This window comes from Chanos chanos, chromosome 5, assembly GCF_902362185.1.
Source record: "Chanos chanos chromosome 5, fChaCha1.1, whole genome shotgun sequence".
Classification (NCBI taxonomy): Eukaryota; Metazoa; Chordata; class Actinopteri; order Gonorynchiformes; family Chanidae; genus Chanos; species Chanos chanos.
Genome location: NC_044499.1, coordinates 47,134,031 through 47,152,137, shown reverse-complemented (window position 1 = coordinate 47,152,137; position 18,107 = coordinate 47,134,031). Strand labels below are relative to the sequence as shown.

The window sequence follows — 18,107 nt, the reverse complement described above, 5'->3', positions numbered from 1 at the left end:
TATCAGTGAATCTAAATGCGTTTTTTCCCCCCCATTATTTGTTGGAGGGAGGTGTGAACATCATGAGGTCACGTTCACACACTGACTGACGCACTCTGTCTCTCGGTTCTGGAGTGAACAGCCAGAGGTCAGAATCACGGGGCTGAAAGACAAAATGAGACAAAAGAACAACACAGAATCAATACCATAGAAACTTAGATTCACATTCTATCAGCTATCTTAATTACGATCACATACATTCAAGCATGCATACCAAACAGTGGTAAAAATACAAACAAAGAAGCAAAAAGAAACAAAAAAACAGATAAGATAAGAAAATTAGAGAAAGGCCAAGGAGAGGCACAAATGAACCTTTTCACTCCGAGGGGTAAACACCAGTGGTCCCAGGCTGGGAAGTGCTGAAGTAAAAGTGTGAAGAAGAGCACAAGTCAGTGTCTTGACTGAACACTCCCAAGACTGTTTCTAACGACACCAGATGTGTGCAGCAGTAATGAGACGATCCCATCATTAAAGAGTCAGTGTACTCTAACTGAAGTACCTGTGGGAGTCTCTGGCACATCTGGAATCTGAGCACCCTGCTGCTCTTCAGGACTCCGCATCTCCTCATCCGTTGCCATGGGAGAGAACGTCTCTGTGGCAACAGTCTCTCCTGGTGACGTGCTGCACCTCGCTGTTTTTTGGAGGTAACGCTCAAAGTCCAAACCAGGCATATCCTGCAATTTCACACGGGAAATTTCGTCAACGGTCCGAAGCTCGATTGTCAGTAATCTAAGTATTCTTTGTCATGTGGCTATGGCTGTCGTCAAAATGCTCACCTCATTGCAAGATGTATCTGGACTTCCAGACATCTCAACATCTTCACCAGTGGAGGAACTGAGGAGACAGGATAAGAAGAATGGGTTATTAGGGGAAATATAGGGGAAAAAAATGTACAATTTGACATATAATCATTATATTAGAGTACTGGGTGTTTTGCTGAGCTGAGGGGTTCTGTAAACATGCATCAAGACATTAGGACAATACAGAGATAACCTTGAGTTCTTACCCATCATTACTTGAGACAGGAGGCTGGATTGAGACTCTTGGTGGGGTGGTGACCATCAGACATGGTGAGGAGAGGGTGTTAACAGTGAGATCAGAGGTCACTGTTTGTGATGGAGAGGTGTGGGATGTGCATGGAGAAAGGGTGAAACTCATAGCGTGAACTGGAGCTGGTGCGATATCTGCTCTCTGGGCCGGTGAATGGACCAGGCTGGTCTCAGAAGCCATGGCCTCCTCTGGTCTCTCCTGGCAGGATGGGGTGGCAGACACCAGCTCAGTATTGCAGCCTTCAAGCTGCGTGCTGCCTTCTAATTGGTCAGGAGAACAGGGTGGCTGCACTCTTTCTGTTTCACTGGGAGAATCCTGTGGCTGAATTTCAGTGGGTGACGGGGTGTTCTCTGAGTCATGATTCGAACAGTCCTGCTGATCGATCGGATTGGCTGTTGTCACAATGCCAAGCCCTGATTGGTTGTCATCAGTATTACAGTGGAGGTCTGAATGACTCTGGGGGAAGGCAAGGGTTTGAGAGACTCTCTCTGGTGAGAGGCACAAGGCGGCGGTTTGGTCATTGCTGGTCTGAGGAGTTTTAGAGGAACACAGCGCAGTATCTGCTGGACGGTGAGGGGTACAGGTAGTTTCTGGATCAGACTGCTGTTTTGGGGCAGGAGTAGGGGTCTTGCAAGGGAAAGGGGAAGCACGTGAGACAGCTACAGAGCGGACTTGTCTGCCTGGGGTGCTAAATTTGGATAAACAAGGTGAAGAATGGGGAGATGGAGCTGCGTTCAGTCGAGAAGATCTCCGAACAGGACCTGGGAAGAACATTAGAAAACGTGCAAACAACATAATCAGTACCCAAGAAAAATATAGATCATTTGTCTTCTTTGAGCAGCATTTAGTACATATCAAACCATGAATGAAATGGAGTGAACCCTTACCAGCTAATTTGACAGGACTTTCCACCTGGAAGAAGCCTCCATGGAACACAATGGTGGGAGCCGTCAGCGTGTTGGCTGGGGCCTCAGCGACGGGGGCAGCAGCGGTTGGGTTGTTCTGACTGTCGACCGGGACGTCAGGGGGTTTCTCTGCGGCGGCCTGCTTGGCCTTGGCCTTCATGGCGGCCTTCACGGCAGCGAGGCGACTCTTAGCCGCGGTACTGGCACCAGCTCCGCTCTTACCTCCCGCTGCTGGAGGCTTCTGTTGCCCAGACAGAGAGGAACAAGAGAGTCTTACTGTGCGTTTGCAGACGAACTGGAATGAGAAATTACAAGCCCCTGAAACACACCCTGACAGAGTAAAGGACAGAGAGGTCTCTGTCACTTACCTTCACAACCCTCTTCTGTCGCACAGGTGCTCTGCTCTCCTCCTGCCATCCTCTGGCCTCAGCCTCTTTCAGCGCGTTAAATTTTCTGTTCACATCCTCCACCTGAGGCATGGAAAGATGTGGGGGGCGGGGAAAGTCCATAAAACAAAAGTGCATATATATATAAAAATCCTCCAGTGGGTCACATCAACATTCTCCTTTGCCATTCTCCTTTTCCTTAGTATTATTTCTAAAAGCAACTGACCTGGAAATAAACCATGTCCCAGAAGCCCTGCAGGTCGGTGCAAGTGGTAATCTTCTCGCCGCGTCCAAAGTCGCAGTCGTCCACCAGCCCGCTGAACTGACCAAAGCGTTCTTTCATCAGCAGCCTGGCCTGGCCCACAGCTGTACGCATGCGGTCTCTCACTGCAGAATGATTAGAGACGGGCAAAGAAATGTGAAATAACATCTGACTGGAGACCGTCTGAATGTGCTGTTGGTTACGGCTGTTTTTGACATGAGCACTTACTCTCTTCTGGGATAGAAGTGTCATCAAATCGGGCCTCCCACTGCTCAGACAGTTCAGTCAGTCTCTCTGTTTCACTCACCACCACTGCCCTGCAGGAGAAAAAAAAGAAGAAAAAACATGGCTTTTAAAACCATGCATTTATAAAAAAAATACAAACACAAACCATTTCTGCTACACTAAATATACTGTAAAACAGGGGTTTCTCACCTGAAATACGGCACATCGTGCTGGGGCTCCTCTGGGACCGAGGGAGGAGATGGAGCAGGAGGAGCAGGGGAGGGTTGGGGAGAAGAAACGGTTGGCGGGACACTGGAAACAGTGCCGCGGTCAGTGAGCGAAGGAGGGCTTGAAGCAGGAGGAGGTGTTGAGGGTTGGGAGGAGAGAGGAGGAGTGGGAGAAGGGGAGCGGTGATCCATCTTTGGCTCAAAACTGAAACTTCAGAGAAGGGGAGTAAAATCAGCCAACTTGTAACTTTTATAAAATACTACAATAGCATAACTCGTGGACCACTAAAACCAAAACCGGTGCATGTGGGACGTCTGTCACACCTTGGCGAAAGGAAGGCATCAGCAGAACGTGGTGAAAGGGGGGTGGGTTTGAATGTACTCAAACCCAGAGGAGCGCTGAACACAAAATCCCGCGGAGCGAACGAGGACGTAACGGGATTCTCAGGGGATTTGGCCTCTTCTGACCGTTTGGTCTCATCAGACGTAGGACATGCAGCAGCGGCGCCCTCGGCTTCAGCGGGCTAATGGACCAAAACATGAACATAATAAACACCAGATTTTCTTTTCAAACTCCAGTCAAATCTTTCCATATTTCTCAAAGAGAAAACACCTGAAAACATAAAGTCTTTCGTTTGCGGTATTTCTGTTTTGAAGACAAGAGCGACGTACCTTGGGCTTACGAGGCTGTGACATGGTTTCCTTATCTCCTGAGAACAGAATGTAATCTTGGCATTAAATCACTTCACATTCAGCAGTACTTCCGACCAAGTGAGACAGAACTAAGTTTCACAGGATGAGATAGTGTCAACTTCTACACATGCAGATAAGAGAGGGGTAAGCTATGAAAAGAATGCTTTATCATTGAGTATTGTTATTCATGCCTCACCCTGTACTGTCTTCCCTTTGCCTGCAGGGGGTGCCGCAAGCTGCCTGTTGGCAGATCTAGTCTTGGTAGTCCTGGTATCTAGTAGCAAATTAAGAAACGGACGGGGTGGAAAACCTGGTAAGGACAGTTATATGTAGCCCAATATGATATTTTATCAAGATTTAGATACAAGCAAGGGTTTGCTGGTTCTAAAATCTGTTCTGAAATGTAATAAAATGTAAATACCTGAAAAAGGTTTCACAACAGCAGTGGTGGTTGTGACTAAGCCTTTACTGGCTGATCTGGTATTTGGGCCTTTTACAGTTGATTCCACTGCTGGAGAGAAGGGACAGTTGTTACTGACAAATGAAAGACGTACTGTCACAGGAAAACAACTCATGAGAAACTCAGTTAAACACGGTCAGTGTCACAAGGCCTGAGTCTGGGGCCTGGGAAACATTCAGGGGTAACTCATGCAATCTTAAAACTGGTTAACTGTGAAAGTGAGAGCTATTACCTGAGACAGGTTTAGCCCTGGAGGTAGAGACCGTTGATGTTTTAGTCACAGTTCTCGTACTTGACACTTTAACAATGGCTGGTTCCACTGGATGGTTGAAAGAATGGATATTAAAGTAAGGACGGGCTCTTGTGAAACAAAGACTGACATGGTTCAAAGGCAAAAATATCAGTGCTTTGGCACATGTTCAACTAGACTGACATGGAAATCTGTTAATAAATAGTCTTCACCCACTTTAATACTCTGAAAAGTTAATGAAAAACAAAATAAAAAAAAACTCTCCTCACCTTTTTTTGGAGAAGGCTGTCTCTGTGTTAAAGGCTAAGCGGTTAAGACAGAGATGAGCAGAAACATGAATCAGTAACCTGAGGGTTCTGGAAACCTTATGTACAATTCATTTATAAAATATTTACAATGCTAAGAATTCAAAAGGATGAGGGAGAATATAGGACTCCACAAGAACCATATGACAAGTCCCACTGAACACAATTACAACCATATAGAACTTCTGATGCTGAAAAATAACTTAATCAATAACATATTTATTGGTTTAGAGGATTCATGTAAATGCAGTAACAGAGAGTGAACTAGTGGTAAAATGGTGGTTGCTTGTGGAAACATACCCTGTGAACTTGCTGCTTCATGGAGCGGGTAACTCTTGTATGCTGCTGGATTGTTTCATCGTTCTGGAGTAAGACAAACAGCGAGCGAGTTTAAGCCAAGTGGGTCTGGCCTAGAGGACAAGTCATTCCAAAGATTCCCAAACGCCAGATCTTCCTTCCACTAAACTCCAGTCTAGTTTCATTCTTATTCAACCTTACCACCCCCCACCCCCAACAGTAGACTTAGCTAGCCTACGGAATATATTCCTTAGTTTCCCTTTCACAAATACTAATATAGAACTACAGAGGCCTGCATAGAGGTCAAACGGGCAAGAATTTCTTTATGTACTGTCTCTGTAACAGCTATATGTGACAACGTTCTGGGTTGAGAAACATTTGATTGCGTTTGCAAATTCCATTCTCCTCATTACAGTCCTCCTCTGAACTGACTTATACGTGTGCAACGCGTTTGTCCCGGCTTACCTTGGGTTTTCCTGACGCAAGGGAATTCGAAGGTAAGTAACCAAGAGGCTGAGGCTTATAGAGGCCAACCTTGAACACGCCGCCTTTCTTCTCCTTCGCTCTCTTTTCCTTTTCTCTCTGCAGCGCTTTGGCTTCTTTGTAACGGGCTAACATCTTCTTCCTCTCCTCTGCAGCACTGTTAGCTTTTTTCAAGTGACCAAAAGATAAACCAAAAAGGATTTCAGGCCTTGTGTCAGACGTTGGCCCTCGGCGCCATCAGTACAGTTTTTTTGTTGTTGTTGTTTTTTATTAAGGCTGACAGAAAAGACTAAAGGCATCCTCAATTTCCCACTAACACAACAACTTGCAGCAAAATAGAAATGGCCTAAGAAAACCCATTGTAAAAACTTCACAATGCATGGTGAAACACAACAGGAGGCCAAAGTGGGTAGAGATGATGTGCGCGCTTACTTTGATCTTTCGTCGCTTTCAATGGCACCTCTTTAACAGAAATGACGGACTTCTCAATGACAGATATGTCCTGGGAGACGTCCAATTCGGGGAGGCCGTCCAGGTTTCGACGGATATTCTGCAGTCGCTCTCTGTTCTCCTTCTGCGTTTGAGAACGTCGCCTGGACATCTTTACCCTCAGCATAGCGACACTGCTGTCTCGTTGATAAAGGTGTGCGAATCGAGACTCCATTCTGGACATGTAAAGAGGTTCAACATTTACAACGGATACTTCTTTAGGAATCGGGTTTCATTTAGGATTCACCCATTCGCATTACAGGGTGTCAGACTGAGCAAAATATGTGCTTGTTATTCGTTGTTTGCATTTTGTTTAGTTTTCTAACTTTTGAGTAACCATTACCTTAATTCACAGCTAGTAACGCATAAATGGTGACAGACACAGAGCTAATGATGGCCAGATATTTACAAATTAATAGTTAACTTGACAAACAATAGGTTCGCATTAAAAACACTAAAATAGTCGGTGAGTTTAGCTAGCAACAACGTAGTAGTATTTTAAAATAGTTAGGTAGCTGATTTAGAGACAAGCTTCGCTAGCCATTAGCCATCAACTCATTCAACTGACTGGCATAGACTGTTTACCACTGCTTCCACCATAACACTGGTTGTTGTAATGATACTGGCCTTTTTTAAACAAATAATCTCATGGATGTCGAATATGATGATTACTTACATCTAATAGATACCACTTAAAACTAATAGAAAAGACATAGAGGTAATATTCTGAAAATTGTCAACGAACACAACAGAATCGCAGTAGTTAGCTGCTTACGGAAGATACTGTCTAAGCAGCGATAAACAAAAAACAAAGTAAACTGCAATTCAGCTCACCCTTATGGCTGTATTGTTATGTTATAGTTACCTGTAAATTCCACGCTTCCTTGGACACTTAAGAAAATATAAAACTGTTTTACATTAAATACCAAATCGTGTATATATCACCTGGCTACAACGTCTACATAACACTACCGAAACATGCAAGATGGCGGGTCAGGTTTGAAAATCTGACTCCCTTTCGCTGATAGGCTGATCTGTTTTAGCAAGAATGTATGGATTGGTTGTCGTTGAAGAGACGCACAGCCACGCCTTAACAGAGGCTGGATTGTTTTGTATGTTTTTGGCTATAAATGAAAAAAAAGGTAATTGCAGATTTTGTGTGGTATATAATCGAAAAAATTGAGAAAATAAATATGAACTGAGGGTTGCCAGGCAAAACAAATTAATGTAGAAACTACAACAGAATCGCATATTTTGTAGACTATACGTTGATGATTGTCTTTTCTTAAATTCTTCTTTTCTGTATTCAGACAACGGCGACATGAGAATAATCCAGTGTGTGGAAGAGAAAATCGTGAAGTGTTGGACCGATGGGGATTATAGCTCTCACGCAGCACCTCCATGGATTTGAGTGGGTTTTCAATATGCAAGTGAATGCATATGTGAATAAAGCCTGTTGAAGATTATTGCTGGAGTGCATTATCCAGGCCAGATGCTCACCAGGTAATCACATTTTTTGACTTGAAAATGATTCATCTAATGCGATAAGCACTTAATTCCCTAAAGGTGTTGGCGGGATAAACCGTTGAGGTGCGTTCACCTTTGCGCGTAACTTTTCTGGATCCGATTTCGCGTATACGTGATTTTTGATCATTTGTGTAATCCGTTCGGTCAATGATGTAATTCGTCTGTGATAAATACTGTGTCGGGAACAAGGCACTGACATTTCATTTCATTTCCGTTTATGTCCATAAAACACTTTACCGAGAGCTTTCAAATTTTGATATCTCTAGGCAGAGGAATACTGAAGGTCATTGACACAGCTGCCATCACACAGAGGATCCTATCCCGGCCCATCTGGTCTGCATTTTGTCTGGTTGTTTATTTCGAAGCAGGTGTAACAGTATATGCAGGAGAACGGAAAGACAGACAACTTCTCATTCATCTCTCACAGCAGTAAATAAGAAAGTGCTAAAGCTTTTCATGACATGTGAGGTCAGTGAAACATTTTCAAGACATATACATGACACAGATATAAAGGTACAGATAAAACACGAGACAACTAAAATTTGTCAATTTATTTGAAGCTGAGGATGTTCATAAATCACAATACTGTTGACATAATGGGATTTTTTAACCAGACTTAACCATAACCGAAACCAGTACACACACCTGAAATGAATTCTGCAAAAATGTCAGAGTGCCCTTGAAAAAGAAACGTTAAATCACAACCGAAAGAAATGAGAGCAGGAAAAAAAAAAAAAAAGAATGGCGAATGGTTTTTAAACATGACAACGTATGTACACACATACAAAGAAAAACTCGAAGAGAAATAATTAACCATAAAATTCTGACTTTACATTTAATTACAAGAAAAGTGATCACATTTTATATAGATTAAATAAAAATCTAAAAAAATTGCATGATGTGGAAAATTGTTGTTTTTTTTTTTGTTTGTTTTTTTTTTACAATGCAATTATTGCATTACACTGATGCTGTCATTAATTTGAACAGCAGACAGTTTATAGTGTAGTGAAATAGTCCAACTTTCTTTTCTGATCTTTCTCCATCCCTCTCATCTGCCTCTTCTTCAATCCAAGAAGAAAATGTTATTGAACTGTGTTGCACACAACCGCTTCACCTCCTCTGTAAGTCAAAAAAGAGGACAAGAATTCAGTTGGCCATGCGAAAAAAAAAAAAAAAATCATAAAATCAGAGGGCAGTACAACTGTCCACCTTAGATCACTTTTAAACACATAACAAATATGAAAACTCAAATTTGTACTGATTATGAAATAGATGTATTTTATCTAATTTAAAACACCGTTGCCAAGAAAGCACAATATGTCATTTTTAGGGTGGCATACCATTCACTTCAATCAAGTTGGCATTTTTCTGGTTCAAGATGACGTAGAGCTCCCTCTGATCAGACTTTTTGCCTACAACCCAGTAATCGGTCATTGCTTTTACAATGATTTCCTCGTCTTCATCCACCCTGTGAGAGAGGGAAAAAAAAAATACAGACAAGTCAGCCAACTTTAGTACTAAACATAAACATACATAGAAAGTTCAGTTGGAAGTAAGACAGTGCTTATGTAAAATATGACAGTGGGTTGTTTTCTCAACACCCGTTCTTAGACAAACAGAATCTGACGATTCATTTTGCCGCTGTGCGGCGTCATGATAATGAAGCATGATTATAAATTTAATCTTCTTTAAAGAGAATTATATCTCAATTACATCCTTTACAAAATGAAATGATCCAACTATCCACACTGATAATGACATGCAAATCAATATTAAAAATGTGTGTGAAATGAGAGGAGAGAGACTACATGAACAGCAAGTTTAAGGTCTACATGAAAGAGAGACCACGATTCACACTTGGGTATTGTCACCAGATGGCATACTTGGTGATAAAAGGGGATAATTGCTGAGAGAAGCAGCCTGTAGTTTTTTTCCAAGATGAATTTTGAATTAGAAACTGGATTGGCACCTTAGACCTACCTTAATGGTAAAAAAAAAAAGTCAGGCTAAAATGAGAATGTAACTGTGATGGAGCATTTAGTGAGCCTAATGTTAAGGATCTTTTCTTGTTCATAACTTAAAAACATGGATACATCTTCAGCTTGGTCCTATATGTTGGACTCAGTAGAGGTGATGAGACTGGGAGAGTTCACCTGGCGAAATCACAGTTGATGTCACCCAGGATCTTCATGAGGTCAGGATGGACAGAGGTCAGTGAGACGCTGACAGTCTTGCGCATGTGAATGGTGCTCTTCTCGGCCAAGTTCATATGGTTGAAATAGATAAACTTAAACTGAGGCTCCTTCTCTGGCCTGAAACGTCATTAAGAAAGATTTACAGCTCAAAGATACATTTTGACTGAATATATATTACTTCATCGCTTCAAATCTGATTTTAAAGCATTCCACCTTCTGAGGCGTTTTCTGTAAACTTAAATGAAAGGGTTTATTTTAGACGCACAATAGTCGAGGTGATACGAGGGCAGGCTTTTTAGAAATGCATTATGGATGAGATCAAGTGATTGATGTTCCAAGACAGTTTACACAATAGCCACCTGCATTTAGCACACAAATGAATGACCATCTATCTCTGTCAATATAAACGGCTTCTGGAGTCACTGGATCAAACCAAATAGATGTGTAAGGAACATTAAAGATTTACAGAGTAATTATTAGTAAAGTGACACTCTAAGGAGATGGTTTTAATGATAGCTAAAACAAAGGCATCAATAATTGAGAGTTTGAATGCGTAATTGGTGACTTTTTGCACTGATCCCATCCATGTCTTAAGTCACGGAACGGCTCATCGATAAAATATTTTTCTTAACACGCAGCATTTTGTTAATTCTTATCAACAACTGGAAAGAATGAGATGAGAGTTACAGTCAGGTTCATTTATGTCGCTTACAATTTCCTCTGCACTGTGCAAACTGAACTGGAAGAGTTCGTTAGAGTTTTTCTAAAACTATGACTCCTCCATGATAACTGGGGTAAAGGTGTCCAGAGTACAATGTCACATCACTGACGCAACACCAGGCCCCTCCCATTTCTAATGATGCACGAGAGTGAAGTCATTTCATTGGACTGTGGATTAGGACTCACCCTGATAGCCTCCTGTTGATGTTGTACTGTTCACAGATGTCTGAGGCCAGCAGAGTCAGCTGAGGACCAACCAGACCGTCCAACTGTTCACAGAACTCCCGGCCCAGTTCTACTGATGCTGAGGAGTCACGGACAAGACAATGAGATGACAGCCAGTTAATTTCATCATGACGTCCACTTCAGTCATTTTCATAAACAGGTTCAGCTCTTTAGACAGAAGTTTACCATGTTTAAGTTCAATAGCTTAGACAGGTCACAGCTAAATCATGCAGCCAAACTACTGTTTTGTCACCACAATAAGTATTACAGAAATTGCTTACCACTTATCATGAAGCACACAGCTGCACTCATTGCCTGAAACCATAAGAATTTTTTTTTTTTTTTAACAATGACCTAAAACCTCTGCTACAGTTCCATGCTGTGTCAGTTCTGACTTTTCACAACACATCCTAATTCACATTTCATGCACAAGACTAAACATCAATGTTTGTATAATCCACAATGCATATTTTTAAAACAGTTTGCATTTAAAAACTATTTCAAATTTTCAGATTATTTATTTAGCGCTGGCGTAGACGGAAATGGAAAGCAAGCATTTCAGTCACCGACATCTGAACCATGACTGTCCTCACGATGTCCTTGAGTAATCGCAGATTAAACGAATTTCTGCCAGTGTAAGCTACTAAATAACAGCCTCATCTGCTTTTCAGATCACCTTTATGATACAAATTAGGAAAGGGCAAGCCTACTCATTTTTTTTTTCTTCTAAATTTGAAGGCCAATGCACCGGATGCATAAAAATTCATTATGATTTTACCAACTTTCTTACCTTATAAACAATCAGATGCAGCTCCTCATAACTGTCCTCTGTGTTGACAAATATTCTCGGGAATCTGAATTTTGCATCGGGATCTTTGAGATTAGTTGGCCCTGTCAAAAACCTGGAAGAGTTAAGAACACATAAGCAAGAATGAGAAAGCTAAGACCGACAAAGATGAATATGGTTATTATCTTGTTAAAATAAATAAATAAATAAAAGACATTGTGCCTCTTGATCAAAACTATTCATAGTACCACAGCTTCTCAGCAGTTTATTGCACCTCAAAAATTAAATACTTCAGATAAAGAACAATTCTAGCTCTATTATACATACATGTATATACCTGTAATTAATTTAACATCATGTATATCATTTCAATATTTACATAAATGAGTCAGAACAACAGTAAATGTGTATATTTGCCAATACGATGAATCTGAAAAAAAACCCAAAAAACCCCAGCTTTTCATAGACTCTTAAGAGAGCTGTGCCAGTAGGACTAATTCTAAAACTAACCTGTTATGAGGTCCTTGTTTTGGGTCGACGCTAAGCTATTCCAGTACTGTGCATGTGTAAACTCAGAATGAGTACACAGTTACACTTCTTTACCCTTGTGGACCTCTAATTCCTCTACTACATTATCTTGTCATATATTTCCCAGAGGTTAGCTGTGGCCTGTCAGATTGAGTCTACTTCTTGTCATGCCTAACCCCACTAGGTCGTGTCTCAGTTATAGGACAGCTTGTGTAACTGAGCATATCACAGTACATCGGCATGTCAGCTGAGGACACGACAAGGGAGGGACGGGTGTTTTTCCTCAGATTGCTCTATTCTGATTACTGTGGGTGAACACATCAAGAATTCTGCACATCTAATGAGAGCAACCTGCAAAGCTGATTACTGTTGATGGAGCAAAATCAAGCTATGGTGTTGCATTAGATGTCTCTGGAGCCTATAGAGCAGGTAGTACGCCAGGAGTCTGACTTTGAAGCCAGGACCTGTGGCCACAGGTTAGAGCACGGGACATTAAATCTAATCATACCTTCCATAGTGTAGAAGATTCCCTGTGACCTCTGGCCTTAGGGGTGAGTCTCTGCCTGCAAGCTATGACACACACACACATACACACACAGTTTTACAACACTGTAAATGCATTTTGTATAGTCGTGCACTAAAGGTTAGCAACGGTGTCAAATCAAAGAGTCTATTCAGAAGCATGTGTACCCAGAATGCATTGCACAACCATATACAAATCACTCTCTAACCTCTGGTTCCGAGTGCCTTGGGAACAGAGATGTCGTTAAGTACTTGTACAGGATACGCATGTCTTCTTGTTCCAGTCCACTCCTGTAAAGAAGCACAGAGAAATAACATGACAAACTGTACCTAAGGCATTTATAATAGCATAATATCCTTGATATTTAGTGTATCTTAATATATCATTCCTCTATACAATATTACCTTTAAAGGTTGTTATATCTATGATTGCAGGTTGTGAGTTACTGTCACCTTCATCACTGAACACTGTCTCAATACATCACACTGTCACGTGATCGAAATTAAACATGTTGATTTAAGCCTTATGTCTAGAAGTAACTAGTGTTTGCTTAATTCAATACACCAGACAGGTCTGCTCAGGTAAAAGAAGTCACTGATAAAAATAAAATATCAAAGTCAAGTGGCAAGTCATGCAAACAGGATTAAGAGATGTATTTTAAGGTATACTAATTTCTGTATTTGGTCGGCAGCATTAAGGAAATTTGGTATTGCTACTATAGAAGTCTACACAAACCATTCACTCTGTAGAGCACAGGCGGTAAAGGGGGGGGGGGGGGGGGGGGGGGCGGCGGGGGCAGAGTGAAAACGGAGACAGGAGCTAGTTATTTTTACTGGCTGAAAATGGCTAAATACAAAACTAGCAAACTTCAAGCCCAACATATTCAAAATGGGTAAATGGTTGCTTGCCTTTCCTGAATATGCGACATGCTTCAATCACAACTGTTCCTTAATGCAGATGTCCTCCAGCTTACAAAATATTGCATCTAAATTGTTTTGCATATGGTGTAATGTGGGCCAGTATGCAAGGGGCACCCAAAAAGTATCTGACCCTGAAATTGTAGCATCTATGCTAAACATACAGTATCAACAAATGTTGAGTATACCAGATGAGTTGGTCGTTATAGAGGAAGGCCGTATATTTAACCAGACTCAAGCTCTCCTCCACTCTGTTGACAAACGACTGAATCTTCAGGTAAGTCATTTTGTCTAAGGGGAAGAAGCTGATCCCTCCAAACACATCCAACAGGTCACAGGTCTGTAGGTGAAGAGTCTGCAGATACTGCAATTCAACAAAAAAAACAAATAAAAACCCCACAGAATCTCTGTTAAGTGTTTAAATTACAGGTAACAATGCAGTATTTTAATGTTCAAGGGACGTGACAGTTCTAACAAGACCACACAGGTCCCAAACATTACAAGATCAACTCAAAAATCTGTATATTAAATTAAAAAAAACAACAACAACAACAACAACAAAAAAAAAAACAGGGGTCCTCCAAACACCCTTGTCAAGGAGAGTCATGCAATTTTAAAAGAAAACATGCTGTCTGTAAACAGATATGAGTGTGACTGCACAGCGGTGACATTCAACCTAAGGCATACATTGCACTTTCGCTGGGAGTGAGGCCAGAGTTCAGGTGACAGGTAAGTTAACCGAACGCTTTCATCTTGATGGGTCACACAAGACTTAAGCAGGGTAATCTGAACCAAAGGACTGATTAGGCAACGACGTCCACTCGAGAGAAGCAAGCTGTTCAGACGCACTGCTAGATTTCTCTAGCGATTCATTACAAACAAGACTCGAATAATTCAATTTGCTCAAGGCTTCAAACCAAGCTGATGGCAGATGTTTCCTGTACTGAGTGATTCAAAAGCCTTTTGGAAAATGGCAGCGTATATCACATCTTCTGATAATACTGAGTTTATTTACCCTGTAGAAGAATTTTTCCAGCTTTTGAGTAAGGAGTTCCACTCCACCAGCCTCCATTGCCCTGTTGAATGTGCCATTGAAGAGCTAAGGAGAGGGTAGGAGTGAGAATCAACACGTGTCATTAACCATTAAATCATCAGCACTGCTATTATTATGTCTCACTGAGCAATCATGGCCGATAGTAAACAGCCTTTTTAATACAGGGTGTTTTTAAAATAGTTTTCACCTTGTACATGCTGTAGCACTGTTGTAATACTGCTCCATAAACAGAGTCCTACAAACAAAGACACAAAGACAGGCTTGAGAGACTCTAAAAGACTCAACCATTTGTTCTGCTTCAGTCAGAGGTGCAGCTTGAACATTGAAATTTCACCCTTGTGCGCTTACTAGAATTTCTTCTTCTTGATATTCTACGGTTGGAGGTTTGCCATCTTTGTTAGGCTTTTCAATCATTGGATTTCGTACAACCTTAAATGAAAAAGAAAGAGTAAATGAGCTGTGTCAGAATCATAAGGTATTTTCACAGGCGTTATATCAGAGTTTTCCTCTGACTTATTATCTGATGGGAGAATGATACAATTTTGAAAAAAAAAAAAAACAAACCTGTCCGCATTACATTAAGATAAAGTTTCATGATGTTTTAAGAGACAGATTAGCATACAAATTTCATGGACACAATTTTTTTTTTTTTGTCAAAAAGTTCCATGAAATGTCTAAATGATTTTATTATTTATGTTGTAGTAGAAACACGTATGACAAACCAAAGACTAATGCGGTTAAAAAGCTTATCTGACTTGTTTTAACGTGAACGTTCACGCACCATGACCATCCAGAAATTCTCCTCTGGCTCGTGGAAAAACTGCCTGTTTTTCTGCGTGTGGAGAGATTTCGCAGGCTTTGTCGGACAGAACGTTCTGTGGAGAAAAAAGGAGGAGCTTAGAGATGAAACTCCACTCTTCTGGCATTACAAAGGACATTATAGTCATTTACTTCAGTTCAGCTGTCTTACCAAAGCACAAGATCATCATCGTCAAACATACCAAGCACCACAGTTTCACTTAGTTCCCTCTCATTCCTCCTTACTTTAAAACCAGCACTGTCTTGTTACCATGCCAGACTCAATTTCAGCGTGAGATTATACAAACAGTTTGGGGAGTGGGGTTGACCAACCTGGTGAACTGAACAATGGCCTCACAGAGTCCTACATTTCGGATCTTTTCGTTCTTCTCAACTTCACTAGGGTGGTAAAACAAAATTTTCTTCTCTTCCTGAGGAAAAAAAAAACAAAAAATAATCATTGTAGTCATTTCAGAGGACGATACTGAATATGCCAAGACAGGAATACACCTTAGGTCTTGAAAGACTGGTGAACCTATATCTCTTGGAAAATTAATTATAAAAAACACTCTCAAAAGCCCATGAAGATAAAAAGTAAAAAGACTACCTCTCCTTCCCGTGGACCAAATTTAGGATTATAAATGAAAAAGTTGAGCAACGATGGGTTATATTGTTTTTCTTGCGTTCCAGAGGCCATTCTCGGACTGAAAAGTAGAGAGAGGACTGAATTCATCAGTTATCCTTTAATGAATTCGTCTTGTGAAGAAAGTGGGGACTAAAAATGCTGCAGTATTACACTCTCACAAATTAGTGGCTAGTCTTAAACAAGCATCTCCCGAAATTTCACGTTGTTATGTGACTTCACCTTATCATCAGCATTAGTGTGGTTTGAGTTTACAGTTGGTCGCCTTCTGAAGCTTCTCGGTAAGCATGCCTTTACCTGCAATTTCAAATAAAACAAAGCACAAGACATTGGCTACAAGGCACAGAAGATACCAGAAATGGGTGTGTTGGCTGTATTAACTGGATCTCACACAAAAAAAAACCCCTCAAACAAAGCATGTGAAAAACAGTAAACACATGAATCAAACCAGGGCAAAATACTGCAAGTGGACAAATCAAGCAAAAGTGCCTACAATATCAAACAAACACCAAACTGACAAGACTACTGCAATAGGATGACTTCCTACAAAACAGAACCAAACAGCACGTTGTGCAATGCACTGCTGCTACAAAGAGCTAAATGAGAGAATCTCAGAGAATAAGACTTATTTTTCTGCTTTTTGTAGTTGAACAATCTGGATCATTTTAGCTTAGGTTGAGTTTGCTCTGAATGAAGCTAGTAAGCTAACCATAGTGCTGTCAAATCAGTTTAAAGCTAATAGATAAGTAACTCGGTCGGTGGCTGCATCAAATAAACACATATAACACATTAAACGCGGTGAGTTTTAGGGTAGAAACAAAATTTATACATAATTCAGAGAAAGGGGATGTGGTTAAAATTAATGCTGACTAGTGTGAGTAGTTTGGATGTCACTAGCCAGTTAATTTAGCACAACATGCTAGCTATTGAGACCGTGCAGTGTTGCAGTTCAAGTTTCCACGCCTGAAAAGAATATTCTGAGTGCACTACAGCAAAGATGCTTACCTCTTAAAGCATGGTAACGTGGCAAACTCTAATGTTTGGTTTGTTGACGAATGATATAAAATAAACAGAGAAAAGCGTCGCTCAATGAAAGTGACTTTACATACTTCCTGCTTCACATTGCCTAATCTGTGTTTCAGTTTTTCTCGCTCGTGTAGAACAAGCGCTCGCTCTCAACACAGTACCACATCACCATGGAATAGACGTTTTCTTTGCTAATAATAAGGCATACGTGTTAATTAGCCCACGCATTAGTAATAATTTGTAATAATTTATGTGTGTGCATACTGTATTAAGTGCGTGTCTTCCCGTATGCATGTTCAATTTGTGTCAATAATAACTTTTAAAAATTGCTAAAAAAAAAAACCAAAAAAAAAACTAAATAAATAAATAAATGCTCTGCAGGCCTCACGCCAAGTATTTTTTTTTTCCAAAAATGCTGCAGAAGTCTTGACATTTAGGAAAATTTGTTTGGAGACCATAGGAAACTCACACTGAAGTAGCTTTTTCAGTCCAATAGATCACAAAATTGTCACCATAGTGCTTACTGGGCAAAGGCGTCTTTTTCAGCATTGTAACTGTAATCTCACTGCTTGTTTCATGTGTCCCTGAAATTCACCCTTAAGCGTGACTCTTTCGCAATACCAGTGTAGCCTGTACATGTTATGGATATAATTCGCCTTCCAAATGCTTAGTTTATTATAGGCTAGGTCATCAAGTCCGCTGACTGAGGAGATGTGCTTTTTCCTCTAAAACCTTGGTAAAATGTCAAGCTTACATTTTAGATAGGACATGTAAGGAGTAGTATGTTGGGATTGGAAGCAGTTTTGTCTCTCATTTGAGGGGTAAAAAAAATCATGTACTAAACAGTACAGCACTTGAAACAACTCAATGCCAGTCATATATCCTTCCTTCTATTATGCTCTGGACACTGAAGAAATCAGAATATTTATGAGTGCTATTTACAATAGAGAATAATAAAGAACACTTCTCTCTATTGCTAATATGGTGGTGTAGCAGCAATGAACAATGTCATTCAAATTTGAAAATGTGAACATTACAACTATTACTACTGCGGTGGGTATAATTACCATTGCTCCGATGCTTTTAACAGTTT

General features: G+C 40.7%; 2 protein-coding genes across 2 annotated transcripts; both read right to left on the bottom strand.

Moving 5' to 3' along the window:
* Window positions 1-34: 34 nt before the first annotated feature.
* dlgap5 (discs, large (Drosophila) homolog-associated protein 5) lies at window positions 35-6,246 on the bottom strand. The gene is made up of 13 exons (XM_030775117.1): window positions 6,015-6,246; window positions 5,565-5,746; window positions 3,419-3,618; window positions 3,078-3,305; window positions 2,871-2,959; window positions 2,607-2,767; window positions 2,363-2,464; window positions 1,977-2,235; window positions 1,046-1,850; window positions 816-873; window positions 539-713; window positions 352-398; window positions 35-142 (listed from the first exon to the last, which is right to left on the bottom strand). The coding sequence occupies exons 1-13, from the start codon at window positions 6,244-6,246 to the stop codon at window positions 35-37; spliced, it is 2,646 nt and encodes an 881-aa protein (XP_030630977.1).
* Window positions 6,247-8,502: 2,256 nt separating this feature from the next.
* Window positions 8,503-17,088, bottom strand: ccz1 (CCZ1 vacuolar protein trafficking and biogenesis associated). The gene is made up of 17 exons (XM_030774312.1): window positions 16,994-17,088; window positions 16,211-16,285; window positions 15,953-16,049; window positions 15,679-15,776; window positions 15,329-15,422; window positions 14,896-14,976; window positions 14,735-14,782; window positions 14,509-14,592; window positions 13,682-13,857; window positions 12,785-12,866; window positions 12,562-12,623; window positions 11,529-11,640; window positions 11,020-11,053; window positions 10,700-10,817; window positions 9,752-9,910; window positions 8,939-9,066; window positions 8,503-8,717 (listed from the first exon to the last, which is right to left on the bottom strand). The coding sequence occupies exons 2-17, from the start codon at window positions 16,222-16,224 to the stop codon at window positions 8,662-8,664; spliced, it is 1,443 nt and encodes a 480-aa protein (XP_030630172.1). The 5' UTR covers window positions 16,225-16,285; window positions 16,994-17,088; the 3' UTR covers window positions 8,503-8,661.
* Between the last annotated feature and the right edge of the window lie 1,019 nt (window positions 17,089-18,107).

Excerpts from the sequence above, each read along its gene's own strand:
- dlgap5 (XM_030775117.1), bottom strand. The coding sequence starts at position 6,246 with ATGGAGTCTCGATTCGCACACCTTTATCAACGAGACAGCAGTGTCGCT. Across the intron at positions 2,465-2,606 it reads GGGACATGGTTTATTTCCAG|GTGGAGGATGTGAACAGAAA; the intron begins GTCAGTTGCTTT and ends TCCATGCCTCAG. Across the intron at positions 399-538 it reads TGTGCCAGAGACTCCCACAG|CACTTCCCAGCCTGGGACCA; the intron begins GTACTTCAGTTA and ends CTTTTACTTCAG.
- ccz1 (XM_030774312.1), bottom strand. Across the intron at positions 14,977-15,328 it reads AGAATTTCTGGATGGTCATG|GTTGTACGAAATCCAATGAT; the intron begins GTGCGTGAACGT and ends TTTTCATTTAAG. Across the intron at positions 9,911-10,699 it reads ATCAACAGGAGGCTATCAGG|GCCAGAGAAGGAGCCTCAGT; the intron begins GTGAGTCCTAAT and ends ATGACGTTTCAG.